General features: G+C 35.1%; 4 protein-coding genes and 1 non-coding gene across 6 annotated transcripts; 2 read left to right on the top strand and 3 right to left on the bottom strand.

Annotated features, from left to right (window-relative positions):
* Positions 1-782: 782 nt before the first annotated feature.
* On the top strand, positions 783-4,322 carry LOC106307882 (transmembrane protein 64-like). The gene is made up of 5 exons (XM_013744968.1): positions 783-1,334; positions 2,280-2,959; positions 3,323-3,559; positions 3,635-3,852; positions 3,935-4,322. The coding sequence occupies exons 2-5, from the start codon at positions 2,711-2,713 to the stop codon at positions 4,107-4,109; spliced, it is 879 nt and encodes a 292-aa protein (XP_013600422.1). The 5' UTR covers positions 783-1,334; positions 2,280-2,710; the 3' UTR covers positions 4,110-4,322.
* Positions 4,323-7,225: 2,903 nt separating this feature from the next.
* Positions 7,226-7,299, bottom strand: TRNAV-AAC. The gene has a single exon. It is a non-coding gene; the product is annotated as a tRNA-Val (tRNA).
* Positions 7,300-7,419: 120 nt separating this feature from the next.
* On the bottom strand, positions 7,420-9,097 carry LOC106310063 (copper chaperone for superoxide dismutase, chloroplastic/cytosolic). 2 transcript variants are annotated; one of them, XM_013747256.1, is made up of 6 exons: positions 8,831-9,097; positions 8,724-8,750; positions 8,537-8,609; positions 8,305-8,439; positions 7,863-8,086; positions 7,420-7,780 (listed from the first exon to the last, which is right to left on the bottom strand). In XM_013747256.1, the coding sequence occupies exons 1-6, from the start codon at positions 9,059-9,061 to the stop codon at positions 7,514-7,516; spliced, it is 957 nt and encodes a 318-aa protein (XP_013602710.1). In that variant the 5' UTR covers positions 9,062-9,097; the 3' UTR covers positions 7,420-7,513. The 2 variants fall into 2 exon arrangements, with proteins under 2 accessions (XP_013602710.1, XP_013602711.1); XM_013747257.1 differs by having other exon boundaries at positions 8,845-8,908.
* A 43-nt stretch (positions 9,098-9,140) lies between these two features.
* Positions 9,141-10,442, bottom strand: LOC106310034. Its single transcript, XM_013747227.1, has 3 exons — positions 10,276-10,442; positions 9,772-9,887; positions 9,141-9,671 (listed from the first exon to the last, which is right to left on the bottom strand). Exons 1-3 carry the CDS (start codon positions 10,381-10,383, stop codon positions 9,281-9,283), a joined length of 615 nt encoding a protein of 204 aa, XP_013602681.1. The 5' UTR covers positions 10,384-10,442; the 3' UTR covers positions 9,141-9,280.
* Positions 10,443-12,182: 1,740 nt separating this feature from the next.
* LOC106311102 (transcription factor bHLH55) lies at positions 12,183-13,264 on the top strand. Its single transcript, XM_013748338.1, has 3 exons — positions 12,183-12,577; positions 12,650-13,018; positions 13,108-13,264. Exons 1-3 carry the CDS (start codon positions 12,257-12,259, stop codon positions 13,165-13,167), a joined length of 750 nt encoding a protein of 249 aa, XP_013603792.1. The 5' UTR covers positions 12,183-12,256; the 3' UTR covers positions 13,168-13,264.
* Positions 13,265-14,226: the final 962 nt, after the last annotated feature.

Genomic DNA, 14,226 nt, shown 5'->3' with positions numbered 1-14,226 from the left:
GTGAGGGAGTAGCTCTGATTCCAGTAGTAAACGATAGTGTCAGGGTAGAGCCACTGCCAGTAGCAGGGGTGAACCCAGAAAAATATTTATGAGGTGTCAGAAACTTTTAAAAGTGTCATAAAGGGGCTTTGAACCCAGATTTGTGGGTTCATTAATACCCTTTTCAACCAAACCGCCACTGCCCATTAGTAAACATTGGTGATAAAATATGGATTAGGCCTGGGCATTTTATCCGGACCCGAACACCCGAACCGGAACCGACCCGAAAATACAGGTTCGGATCCAGGTCCGGGTCCATGCTAAGTATCTATTGGGTCTTTTTTTTGGACTCGTGGGTCTCGGTTCGGGTCCGGGTCCTACCCGAGACCCGTTCGGGTATCCGAAGTACCCGCAAATAATTGTATATACTAGTTATATTTGGGTGATTGGGTATATTTTTGGCATTTCAGATTTTTTTTTTAAGTTTCGGGTTTGGATTTTCGGGTATAATTGTAGGTTTTTGGTGAAATTTTAGATTTTTAGAAAATATCATTTGGGTATTCGGGTATGTTTTGAGTTTTCAGGTCTGATTTTGGATAAATTTTTGGGTATTTTTGCGGTTCTTCAGGTATTTTTAGAGTTTTCGGATCCAGTTCGGGTACTTCGGGTCTATTTCGGGTCCTAAATACCCGAACCGACCCGGATCCGAAATATACCCGAAAATTTTGGGTATTTAACGGGTATTGAAATTATAGACCCGAACCGACCCAGACCCGACAAGACCCGACCCGGAACCGACCCGACCCGGAACCGACCCGAAAAGTTATAGATACCTATATGGATCTAAATTGCTAAGACTCGAAGGACCCGGACCCGACAATACCCGACCCGAACCCGACCCGAAGACCCGGATGCCCAAGCCTAATCTGGATATTATTGTTTTCTGTGGTGTCAAGTGACTCCACAGTCCTCCATGTGGGTCCGCCCCTGGCCAGTACTCAATGGAAACATTCAGATGGACCAGGTTTGTATACTTCCTCCATAACCCCTAACCTGCTTAGCTTCATTTCAATATTTGTTACATGCAAAAGCTCTGTGTTGGAAGTGAATCTCCTTCTCTTAATTTGCAAGATATTATGTTTCTTACTTGCAAAAACTGTATGATGAAATGAAGCTGCTCTAGTCCTGTTTGGACTAATCATTAACCTCATTTTATTGTGGTAATCCATTCGGAAAGCAAGGGACTCATTAACATCAACGAGCCACCAAGAGAGGCTACTCCAGTGGAGTGTTTCTGCATCAATCCCGAACAAAGAACCAAGGAGTAGCGCCCGTTCCAAGTCCATTCAGACAAGGTTCTGTTTTTAAGCTTCTTGTGTGAATGTTTATGTATGTGTGTGAAGTTCTTGAGAAAGTTTATGACTTAAGTTATGTTAATGTATCAACCTACTGATTATAGGAAAGTAGTAGATGTAGTCATATTTTTTTATTGTAAATATCTTTGAAAAACTACACATGTTTTTTTTTACGAATCATTAATTAAAAGACTAGCATTGGAGCACAAAATCTAAGTGTGTCTTAACTAAAATTCTAACTACATTTTATTAATTAAATAATCATTAAGAAACCCTAATGGAGTTCCTTGGTTAATCATGCTCTAATCTACCGTATGCATCGCATCTTGCCAAAAGCCTTAATGGCTAAGTGGTTCACAGAAAACTGTTTGCTATTTGCCTTAAAACCAAGATTACTCAAAATTTTAGATTTTTATCTTTGATTTCTTTTGCTGGACTCCACACAAACCACCAGATTTCTTTTTTTTTTTTTTTGCTTTACACACTATTTAACTTACCTTGTGCATAGAAATTTCGGACTCGTATTTGAACTTAACTTCGTCAATCAAATATTTGTGATCAGTCCTAACTTCAAGACTATTTCTTTCAACTTGGTTTTGTTATTTTTTTTATCCTAGTCTTAACATACCATCATCTGAAGGATATGCTAATTGTGATAGTCACATATGTTATTCGAAGACTTCATTATTGTGTGTTAACTTATTATTTCTCTATTAGGGATATTCTTTTGAATTTGAATTTGCTTCGAAGTGTCAACTTTGGTCGCTTTTCATTGTATTGCTTCTCCCATTCTTTTGTATACGCATTGCTGTCAAGGCAACTAATGCCCGTTTCATTCTTTACAAAGTATGCTTGATAAAATTATATAATTTTTTTGCTAAACTAATAAAATCAGAATTTCAAATACCGTCTGACCCGGAATTTCGAATTTCATCTTTTTTTCAGTCATAATAAATCCTTCCAAAAAGATACAGTAAGTTAAAAACGCAGACATGTAGTTATCGTGAAGACAGACGACAAGGCGAATATAAAGGCAAGTGGTGAGCAAAACAGCCAAGTAGTAACAAATCATCATAGGTCGTGTCCGACTGCGACACCGGTTTAATAATTTTGAAAGTAAACCAACATTAATTATTGGGATATAATTGTTTAAAGGGGCCTGGAATAAAAAAAGGTAAGCGAATAATTCAGATTCTTTTTAATCGAATCTAATAAACCCAATTCGATCCAACGGTCTCATCCTCTCTCATCGTTACTCTTTGATTTTCTCGGGAAACCGAAGGAAAACAGAGGTGCATAACGTACCTGACGGAGACCTTTTAAGATATTTTAAGCGTTTTGTGCGTGGTTTTGGCGGTTTCATCTTCGCTCGATCTATGACGTACAGCGATGGCGCCGATGAGACGGTGCCTGAGCTGAAACTGATCATCGAGGATCCCGAGAATGGAGATTATGTGAAATTAAGAGGAGGATCTGATGAAGAAGAGGAAGAATCTCCGGCGGGATGTTGGATAGGGTCGGTGACGTCAGTGTGGTTCTGGGTTAAATTGATCTCCCTCGTCGCTTTTTTGGGTTTATTGGCATTTGTAATTATCAAATGGATTGCTCCATTTTTAATCGAAAAGGTTTGTTTTTTCCAAGAAAGTCTAATGCTTTTTTTTTTTTAATGATAATTAGGGTTCTTGTGTGTTTAATTAGATCGAGCATGTTTTAGGTTTTTAAGCATTCAAAATCGAAATCTCGGCGCTGTAAATCGTATTTTAGAAGCTCAGACACTGTATTGAACCAAAGTAGTTCTACATGTTTCTTGTGTCTTTAATTTTCATCAGTTATGTTTGTAGAAACATTGTTTAATGTTTTGAGGCGTGCTTGATGTTGTTATTCTCCATTATTTCACCAGCTTTAAGTTTAAATTATAAATTTTATTGATGAAAAATGAAATTTATTATCCTTAATTATAATAGATGTGTCTATGAATTACGTTTCAGGAATTGATTCCATTTATAAAATGGGTGAGAAGCACATTCAGCATCCCGGTGCTCGGTCTTCTCCTCTTTGCCTCAGTTGCTTTGTTCCCAAGCATTCTTCTTCCTTCTTCTCCTTCCATGTGGATGGCTGGTCTTACCTTTGGTTATGGAAACGGCTTTCTGTTGATTCTGTCAGCTGCATCAATCGGTGTTACCCTTCCTTTCTTAATCGGACATCTCTTCCTCCACAAGATGCAAGTAAGCATCATCATCCTCAATTACTAGCTTGTTGTACCTTTGGATTATCAATTTTGGCGGGTTTCCTTCCTGTAGGAATGGTTGAAGCAGTACCCGAAAAAAGCAGCCATACTTCGAGCCGCAGGTGAAGGAACATGGTTCCATCAGTTTCAAGCAGTCACGTTGATCCGCGTCTCTCCGTTTCCTTACATGATTTACAACTACTGCGCATTGGCCACTGGAGTTCACTACGGTCCTTACATCTTAGGCTCTCTTGTTGGAATGGTTCCTGAGATCTTTGTCTCAATCTACACGTACATATCCTCTGTTTATGTTTCTATGTTAAGACATGTTCCGTAGAATCTTGAATTGGTGTTTTTTATGGGTTATTTGTAGGGGAATAATGCTAAGAACACTAGCTGTTGCATCAGACAAAAGACACGGTCTTTCGGCCATGGAGATAGTAGTGAATGTTCTTGGCTTTTGTGTAACTGCGAGCGCGACTATAGTCTGCACAATCTATGCCAAGAAGAAGCTTAGTGCGATGCAATCAGAGGAAGTAGAGACATGATAAAAATCCAATACGTTATTAACTCCTTTCACCAGCCACAAACGCTTAACCATACTTACCACAACATATCACCACCTAACACAAGCTTGGAACTGATCATATAATATAAAGAGAATGTTTTTGTTGTGTTTATTTTCATTTGAAAATGAATCTCCTCTTTTTTTTTCTTGTACTGTGAATATATTTATATATATATATATCAACTAAATTTTGAATTTCTTGTTATGCATATCTTATTAGATAATCTAATTCTTCATCTTTTTCCTTATATATAATCCAACTCATGGAGTTTATGTCTGTTTGCATACAAACATAAATAAATGTGACGTATAAATATTAGATTTTCGATAGAAAGAGTGACTGAAAATTGAAGTGAGACGTTTAATGATAATACAAAGGCTAAGTGATAATTGTACAATGGACATATTAAATTAACAAAGTATAGTGCTCTTAATAATGTCTCCCATCTTGATGAGTGCATGTCCTCAATTGATTATTTTAGATGGATATTGCTTATTGATTTCTCCTCTTGCATGTTTTTATTTTATGGAACACTTTATTTTAGGGTTGGACTTGGACACATATATTTGATTGGTTCCATAAAAAAAAATACTTGCGGTTGATCAAGATAAGTAATAAGTATCTACAATTGAATTCCAAATACAAATTCCAGTATCAAATCTTAATTTTTCAACTACTTAACTTGGTTGGACTTGTTATGAGGTATAATTATTTAACTAGACAATAATTAATATTTCACATTTTTTTCTTGAAAATTGCTTATTTTGATAAAAATATTTTTGTAGAAAAATGAAAATATATTTCTTCATAGTATCTAAACAGTATTTGATATAATACCATTTTTCTTTATTTCTTAACTTTAAAGAACAATTTTTTTAGTAATTGTTGGTTCCTTCTAGATGGAGGAACCTCATTGGGTTTGGTTGGTGATGACACTATATAAAGTTTTTTAACCTAATTTGTGTGGTTAGAGTTGACACAAGAAAGAAAAATGTTTAAAAAAATTCATTACAAAAGAGAGAAAATGAGAGAAGAAGACAGATTTCGCTGGGTTTGTCAAGACAGATTTGGAGGGTTAAACGCATCCTGTTTGGGCTGATATTTTGTGTGAAGCTTCTTCAGTCAGTGGGTTAAAAGTTCACCGAAGAGATTTGGATTTCAACGGTTGGATCTTCTGTTGTCTGGGTTTTAGTGAAGCTGGTTGTCATATTCAACAGTGTTGTCTTGAATGTTTGGTAAATCCGACGGTTGGATCTTCTCTGATTGAGCTGAAACTTGGCAGAGATGTTTTTGACTTGTTCATCTTGGATTTGTACGGTAGGATTAGTCTCTGGTTGCCGGAATCCTAGTGAGTTGAGATCGTCTTGTGGCTGCCTGTTTTGAAGCTTTTGGTGTTGCTCTCTTGTTGTTGTTATTCTTGTGAATGGAGATAGCTCTTTCTAGCTAAAGTCTCTGTTTTGTTCAGGGTGTTGAACATGGAGGATGCAGTCGTACTCATACCCATTTATATAGTGATTTTTGAGTGGACTACTGTCCCGTTGGTTTTTCCTTCTCACATCGAGGAGGTTTTCCAACGTTAAAAAGTGCTTGTCTCATTTAGTTTTCTGCTTATAATATATCATGCTATCGTCAAAGTATTTTCCTTACAAGTTCACACACAGTCAGGGGAACACGATCGGCCGTTACATTTCGATGCACCTCGTTCCTGCCCTTTCCCCAACAGTAAACTCTTGATATGAAATAACCAAATATTGAAGTCATTATTCTTGCAGTCTTGTAAAGGAATCAATAAGATTTTCCATTTGTTGGTGTAAGACCTTTAGAATCAAAATCACAATGCCTAAACATATCTTTTGTTATCAAGCTGGTCATGAAATGTGTAACAGCCTCGATAGATGGAGACAAAGGACCGAAAGCTTCAATTGAAGAAACTCTGAATATTCTTCCTTCCAGGAGAATACTCATTAGAGTAATGGTAGCTAGCTGAGGTTGTTCTCACGACTTGATCAACGAAACTGTTGTCTTAAGATGTAGCTGAAATAAAAGAAAGCATAGTTTATTGAAAATAATTTTCTTAAGTAAAAGTGAAATATACATAAATAAAGAAAATAATAAAAAGTCTAAAAATAAGAAAAAATATATAAAAAGTACATGATATTTGTCTTCTTTCTGAAGTTTAGTAAACTTTTATTACATTTTATCTAAAACAAATCAAAAAGTATGTGATGATTTGTTTATGTCAATGTCAGATTATTGTTGAAGAGTAGAAAAAAAACATTTCTAGCATATATCACATATTCTTGGTATTCAAAATTCTATGATTTAATCTATACTATTAGGATCATATGTCCTTTTTATCTTATCCTACCATTTCTTTACTAACATTGCAGGTTTCATTAAGGGCAATCAAGTAATATTAATAATACATCTATATTGGCCCATTTTTTCGGATCCAGCCAACTGTCCACATCAGATCTCTCTTGGGCCATTTGGACCGATTAAGAAATCATATCCAATTCTCACATTTTTTTTTTCATTTGGGCCATTGAGTCTAAGTTCAAATAATTTTTTTTCAACCATTCTTAATTATTTTTTTTCTTTTCTTAATATAATTTAAGCATTCATAAAAAAAAATTGATTTTTTCATTGAAAAGCATAAATTTTTATTAAAAGTATAAAATTATTTTAATTAAAAATATTAACCACATAAAAAAATTAATTTATCAGAGTTATACCAACTTAATTCATTAAAAATAAAGTTTAATTTTTTAAACATAAATAGTCATTTAAAATGAAACACGATAAAGAAAGATAAAAAGTTTAAGTCTTTTATAAAATAAAACACAAATATATGAAATATGACATTTACTAAATATTTGTTAATTGAAAAAAAAACGCGGATCAAAATCTAGTTAATACTCGAAAGAATACATTATGTGGGCCAGACTGTTTAAGGAACATTTGTTTCCAAGTGCAACCCAACATTAGTTGCCCTTCATGTGGTTGGACGAGAGCTATTTGCATGGGGCCATCAAAACCTTATCCAAATCATTTGGTCAATAGAACAAAAGAAAAGAGATAAAACGTTAAAAGATTGGCTTCGCCCGGGTTCGAACCGGAGACCTTCAGTGTGTTAGACTGACGTGATAACCAACTACACCACGAAACCTGTTGTTTCCCTTTAAAACAATAAATTTTATATACGTATACGGAATCTTAAAAGTTTCACCACTAGCCTGTCACTCACTATATCACGTTGATGAGTTTGGTACAATACAAAACGGTTATCTTGTCGTTTGAAGTCACACTTAAATTTTGATCCAAAACAAAGACTTTAGTTGCTACAATACGTAATGATGTAGTGTCCACTTTTATTACTGTTACTAAACGCTACTGGTCACGAAATCACTGTTTGTAGCTTCCCAAATGACAGTACCATCACAAGTACAAAGCTTTTTGTAGTTTTCTCCAACTCCTGCGCTTCTAGCAATCACTGCAGCTGTCAATCCCGGTCCTGACTTCTTATCCTCTGTCTTGTAAACCACCAAAGCTCGCCCTATAAGATCAGCAACCTTGAGCTTCTCTTTCTTTCCAGAATAAAACGCCTCTCCGCTTTGGTCTGCCTCTAGTGTTCCCAGGTCGCCCAATGGCTGTCAGAAAAAAAACCAAATGGTTATATAAGAGAATGTGATGCTATTTGATGTTTTTTTTGTTAAAGTGAGCTCGAGTAACCTCTGTGATTGTAGGATCTTGAAATGGGTTGTACAAGTTCCCTGTGCTAGCTGCTCCGTTTGTGAGATCTCCATACTCGTTGATAGACCAACTGTGGTTTCCGGGAGACAAGCCTGTGAAGTTGGCTTCAATCCTTGCAAGCTCCATACTCACCTGAGCAAATCTTACTACCCCAAAGATGTCTGGGCCTTTGAACTCCGCCACTGCAGCCGAGACTAAGAAGTCTGCCAACACACATCACAGAGTAAAAGTAACAAATGAGAAAAAAGAGACTGTCGATGGAAAGACAGAACATGAAGTGGTAAATCCCCCAAATGAAACATCACACAAGCCCAATGTAACAGCTCTTACATGTTCTATGAAATGAGAAAAGCTATATTCTTTCTATTGATTATCAAACTCTTCTCTATCACCAAAAACCAAAGGTGTGTAGATAACTAACCTTGAGGAACACCTTGGCCAATCAAACGAGCTTTTCGACTGGTTTGCTCCAAAGCTAGACTCATAGTCTTAACAGGGGAAGATCCAAGTATCCTCACAACTTGGTTAGCCAAATCCATATCCACTTTTTCAATCCCTTTCAAAGATCAAATGCAATTTACACATGACAAACGAAAACAACAGTATAAATTTACCAAAATCATAACCAAAACAGAACAATCTCAAGAACCTACCTTCAATGGTTTGTAACTTGCTCTTCACGGCGTTAACACAACCCTCACACTTCATATCCACCATAAACTCAGTCTAGCAACAGCAACAACAACAACAACGACATATTCAGACACACAACATAAGTTCGCAATAGCTGAATCATATCCATTGATTCGAAATCCAGATAGGGAAGAGAAAAAGACTTACAAGGAGCTGAGGCATGACACCATCCTCCTGCATATCAAATCAAGAAAGTTAAAAAGCTAAACTTGGAAAGTGGGTATCTCAAAAGTCTGAAACTTTTTCACTAAAACCTGAGAGAGATTACTACTATCAGAAGCTGGGACGGTCGTCATGGGAGAGCTAGCAAAGCTTCGTGCAAGCCCCAAGCCACGTGGAGACGGTCGGGAGAAATTGAGAGATTGAGGTTCAAGGTTGGTAGGCGGAAGAAGAAGAGGATAGGAGAAGGCGATCGCGTTTAGAATCGCAGACGCAGCAACTACGGTGGCTGTGGTCGTTGCCACTGACCGTAGAATAAATGCCATTGCTTTCCTTCTTCAGCTTTTTATTTCTGATCCCATTCACATTCATAATATTTTTATGTTCTAAATGACATAACAAATCGGTTGTTCTTTCTTCTTCTTTTTTTTTTGCTTAAATAAATCGGTTGTTCTTACAAGATTTGAGTTTGGTACTATATTATCTTTACACAAATAACATTAAATAAATTTAGCAGAAAAAGTCTAAAAATACTAATTAAAAGTTTAGGCAAAACCAGGAGGGAGTTCAGGATCTTCTTCATCTTCTTCATCATCATCATCATCACAGTTGATGTTGTTGTTGTTGTCAGTGTAACTAACTCTGTTGTTAGTGCTACTACTACATGCTGCTTCTCCTTTGTTTTCTTGTACATAAATCAGTTCTTGCTTCTGTTTACTTGATGGACCAAACTCGTTACCTAAATGGAGAAGAGTCGAGGAGGTTGGGATGTTATGTTCTGATTCTCTGGTGTTGGATGGTCCCTCTTGAACGCCTCCAGGGTTAGATAATGTAGTGTAGACGGATTGCACGGTTTCTCTGATCTCGTTCTTCATCCCGTCTTCTGATCTTATAATCCCCCACAACCCATCTGAGAGTTGGCTCAACATCTTGCTCCTACAAGAAACAAAGAATCCAAACTTATCATAAGTCATAACGAGTTTACAAGAGCAAGAGTCAGTGAACAGAAGGAACAAATTCTCTTTTTTCAACATACCCAACTTCTTGGAAAATGGCATCAGAGAGTTGCCTGGTTTTCATAGTTTGAGCATCCGGTCGATTCAAAGCTGTTGACTCCTTGACAACTGATATCATCTTGTTTCGTAGTTCCTCCTGCAATCAAGTTACCGCTTTAAAAGAGAGCAACCAAGTCTTTTATCTCAAAATCCTACAAGGGATTGGTGTAGAAGACCCATCAAAGTATCAGCAGCAACTTGACTAATCACACTCTCCTCGAGGAGCTAAGATAACCAATAGAAGTAACGTAACATCAAGGCTCTCAATCATCAAGCAACTTCCAGCAATACACTTAAAAGGCTAAAATCAAGATAAAGGACCAAACTTTCTTAATCTAAAATTGATGGGTACAGTAAAGAAATCTCCAAACTTTCAATAAGATAGTATCGAATAATCAAAATCAAATTGACTATAATTCAATTAGATCGATGAAGACTGAGGCAAGTCAAATCACATTGTTGAGAGAGAGAGAGAGAGGGATTACGTTATCCTTGAGGCGGCGTATGATTTGGAGGCGGAGGCTGTCGAAATCACCGTCGTCCTTAAGCTTCTCTATAACATCTTCCTTGCTTATCTTCCTCCTCGGAGCCATCGCTGATTTCTGATTTTTCTTTCTTCTCTATTATATTATTCAGCTTCTAATTTGGTCACGATAATAAATGTAAATAGCCGAAATAAATAAATAAGATAAATTAGGTCTGCTAACCATTAAAAAACCATTTCTTTTGAGAGAATCAATAAAATGGATGTTCTCTATAAGAATACCTATAGATCCTACTTGGAACCGGCCAATGTTATACATCAAAGAAATCTTTTAAAAAGATTTGGAACTTGATCAACAAGATGGTGGTCAAATACAAATAGTGTTACACGAGGAAAAAATAAGATGGTTCAGAAGAAAATTTCTTCGGTTCTTAATCTTTGTGTTGTAATGTTTTCTAATTTTAGTTTTGCATTTAATTATAATTTTATTATTTTATATACCTTTGTTGTAGCTTTACATTTTACTTAAATAAAATAGTTGTTAAAAAAAAAAAGCTTGTCCACGACATGGTAATGACCATTTTCGCAGTTATGATGATCATCAGTTCATCACCATTTCCACATAAACCATCATGATCCTTGCTTGATATCAAATGGACCGCATCTCTATATGATGCAAAATGTAAGACCTAAACCTAAGTCTTAATCCCTTTATTAATTCATTAAAACTCCAGTAATTATTGCAAAAATCATTTCGCTAGCCATTGCAATTAGACTCGAATGTTACGAATCTTTTGTTTAGATACCATACCATCATGACTAGAAAAAAGAATTAAATTTTTATTTTCTTGTACTATTTGTCTTTTTGATATAAACAACTATTCAACTTTTCTCATGAATTGACATAAAATCATATAATACCAACTTTTTTCTTTGATGAAAACTGTGGCCGCAAAATATAAACTATATAGGTCTATGATTAAAATGTTATTAGGCGGCCTACGAAATATATAAATATATTTCAGCATCCTTTAGTATTCATGAAAACGACAAACCTTTTTATAATACAAAGTTAGTAACGTTAACTATTAAATGAATTAAATCGATTGGGAGATTTGATTACTGGTTTCGTGACTAAATACACTCGTCCTCGGTTCTTTGATTCCTCAATAATTTTGAATATAATATGATACCCTGCATATACAAATGATCAACATTATAACAAACATTATGATATCTTGCCACTATAAGTGTTTCTAAAATAAAACATTTTGGTCGGGAATGTAACGTTATAATTATTTGATGATGGGATCATACCGTGATATTTGGATCTATCACATAACAAGTATACAGTCAGATAAGGGTTATCTGTTTAGCATGCAACGTATAGTGCCATTTATATATATCAAATGCAATGTTAGATTTGCTATTCTATAATCATAGTAAAAACACTTAACTTAATTTGTTTTTGTAGTTAAGAATTAAGATCATTTATCAGTTTAAGATCTAACTGTCGGATGAAACATGCAGGAACGCTTCACACACACATTTTAAACGTATGGATTGGATCCTTACGTAAATTTACTAAATTGATAGCCGCTAAGTGAGCAGCTTAACCCTTAAATAAAATACTTTATTTAGTATCACCCACTCCGTGACAAATAAATACATAAATAGCAATGCTATTATAGCATCAACGACTCACTCGTGGTGGCCTATGTAGGACTGCACACTCGAATCAGTGGGAGATTGTAACGTTGTATTATTGGAGGTGCGAATCTGCCGTCACATCTGTCTTTACCAAAGAAGAAAAAATAAGCACACGAATCTTTTTTTTTTTTTAACTTGGATATTATAAAATGATACCATTGCTATTTTGATATCCTACATCTTTCTTTTGGATAAAAAAACAACTCATAGCACCCAAAGATCCTCCTAAAGCCAAAACAGTTCCACAGCCAAACAGATTAAAGCATCACCCTATGGATTTTGCATCTTCTTCATTGTTCACAGCAGATTTTGCCTATGAAAATGAGCTAGATCTCTCGAGTCTGATAACTCCTTCAACGTTTATACCATTCCAAGAACCTAATCCATCTATACCGACCATTCATTGCGCCGGGGCTGAAAACGATGGAAGACAGAGAATCCGTGAGACGACCACGACCGATGAAATCACAAACGAAGATGTTGAGCCGAAGAACAAGAAAGCGAAACGTAGAGAGATTGGGAGACAAAGAAGACAAGAAGTCACGTCTCTTTTTAAGAATCTAAGATATATATTGCCATCTCAATACATTAAGGTAGATACATTTTACCTTTCTTAATTATCATATTTATTAATTAGATTCTTATATACAGTAATGAGTAAATAGGGTAAGCGCTCTTCATCGGATCACGTTCAAGAAGCTGTGAATTACATCAAAGACTTAGAAAAGAAGATTAAAGAGATCAGCGAGAAAAGAGACCGAATAAAGAGATCTATTTCTCATTCATCTTCAACAGGAGAATGTTCTATTAGATCATTAGAATCATCATATTGTTCTTGTGATGGATACACACATATAGATGTTAAGGTCAGGACTTGTTTGGTCGGTATAGAGATCGTAGCAAGTTGCTGTTTCAGACAAGAATCTTGTGTTTCAAGTATTCTTCAGCTTCTGATTCAAGAACAATGCCTTGATGTTGTTAGTTGCATCTCATCTAGACTGCACCCAAGATTCATACACACCATTGTTTGCGAGGTAATTTTTTTATTGTATTTTCATTGAAATTATGAAGAGAAAGAGAATAAATATTAATTAATTAGGAATTATTTTTCAAAAAATTACAGGTGGATAAAGGAATAGAAGTTAACTTCCTAGAACTTCAAGAAAAGTTGATCAAAATGTGAAAATTATGTCAAATCATGTGACTATTCTCTAGCTGTCCGATTTTATCGTGAAAGCTTCTTTGATGCATTCTAGTTTGATCTTGAATTCGCTGTCACCATTCAGAAGGATCTTCTTATTTAGTTTTGTATGTTATTGTACATTATGCTTTCTCTCGAGAGGATGGAAAATTCCCTTTTGTTCTGTATCAAAACAAGTTTTAATGAATGAATTAAGTGGTGTTCCAAAAAAGGAAAATTTTGTTCATATGGATATACTAATATACTATTTGCATGTTTGTATTTCTTTTTGTTGTGAAACTTTATTTATATAATTTTCTAATAATATTGATATTGTTTATGTTGTAAACCGAGCATTGGTTTATTATTACAAGTTAAAGATTCAAATTATATAGTTTATTACATTATTAAACAGTTTTCAATCGATTATTCTATTTTTTTGTTCAAAATAGAATAACTCTATTATGAAGTTGAATTCTACTCTAATAATACTTATTTATAGTTAAACAGAGTTAATTATGAATAAAAATAAATGAATTATTTTATTTTTAAAGTAAACCTATTTTTTCATTCTAACATTTCTATTATAGATGGGGAAAAAAATAGAGTGAACATTTTTATTCTAAATTTTATTTTTAAATAAAAATATAGTGAAGTCGGAGATGCTAGCATCTATTAACCAAGGAAGGCTTCACCGACTGCGTACCATACTCGTAACCTAACTAATATGGAAAGGAAGGCTTCATCGACTACACACATTCTACAGCCCCCTCATATCAATGGCGGAATCTCCGGTCGTCCTCGTTCACCGGCCACCGACATTTATTTATGAGTTATTTTTGGGTTAACCCCCTAGGGTGAACTTCTAGGTTCACTAGCCAATAGAATTTTATTATTTCAAATTCGATATCTTTTAAAACGGGAAACAAAATATTTTCAAGTTATATTTTAAAATAAAAAAGTGAACAAAAATAGCAGCTACAGAAAAAAAAGAATTAAAAAAATCTTTTTAACGTCGTCAGCAAAACACTAAACCCTAAATCCTAATCTCTAAACCCTAAA

The sequence above is a fragment of the Brassica oleracea genome, chromosome C8 (genome assembly GCF_000695525.1).
Source record: "Brassica oleracea var. oleracea cultivar TO1000 chromosome C8, BOL, whole genome shotgun sequence".
NCBI lineage: Eukaryota > Viridiplantae > Streptophyta > Magnoliopsida > Brassicales > Brassicaceae > Brassica > Brassica oleracea.
Note: the sequence above shows the minus strand (reverse complement) of the source record. Positions and strands in the feature narration are given on the sequence as shown.

Excerpts from the sequence above, each read along its gene's own strand:
- LOC106307882 (XM_013744968.1), top strand. The coding sequence starts at position 2,711 with ATGACGTACAGCGATGGCGCCGATGAGACGGTGCCTGAGCTGAAACTG. Across the intron at positions 3,560-3,634 it reads TCTTCCTCCACAAGATGCAA|GAATGGTTGAAGCAGTACCC; the intron begins GTAAGCATCATC and ends TCCTTCCTGTAG. Across the intron at positions 3,853-3,934 it reads ATCTTTGTCTCAATCTACAC|GGGAATAATGCTAAGAACAC; the intron begins GTACATATCCTC and ends GGTTATTTGTAG.
- LOC106310063 (XM_013747256.1), bottom strand. The coding sequence starts at position 9,061 with ATGGCATTTATTCTACGGTCAGTGGCAACGACCACAGCCACCGTAGTT. Across the intron at positions 8,610-8,723 it reads GTGTCATGCCTCAGCTCCTT|ACTGAGTTTATGGTGGATAT; the intron begins GTAAGTCTTTTT and ends TGCTGTTGCTAG. Across the intron at positions 8,440-8,536 it reads CAAGTTACAAACCATTGAAG|GGATTGAAAAAGTGGATATG; the intron begins GTAGGTTCTTGA and ends GATCTTTGAAAG.
- LOC106310034 (XM_013747227.1), bottom strand. The coding sequence starts at position 10,383 with ATGGCTCCGAGGAGGAAGATAAGCAAGGAAGATGTTATAGAGAAGCTT. Across the intron at positions 9,888-10,275 it reads TACGCCGCCTCAAGGATAAC|GAGGAACTACGAAACAAGAT; the intron begins GTAATCCCTCTC and ends ACTTGATTGCAG. Across the intron at positions 9,672-9,771 it reads GCCATTTTCCAAGAAGTTGG|GAGCAAGATGTTGAGCCAAC; the intron begins GTATGTTGAAAA and ends TGTTTCTTGTAG.
- LOC106311102 (XM_013748338.1), top strand. The coding sequence starts at position 12,257 with ATGGATTTTGCATCTTCTTCATTGTTCACAGCAGATTTTGCCTATGAA. Across the intron at positions 12,578-12,649 it reads TGCCATCTCAATACATTAAG|GGTAAGCGCTCTTCATCGGA; the intron begins GTAGATACATTT and ends ATGAGTAAATAG. Across the intron at positions 13,019-13,107 it reads TACACACCATTGTTTGCGAG|GTGGATAAAGGAATAGAAGT; the intron begins GTAATTTTTTTA and ends AAAAAATTACAG.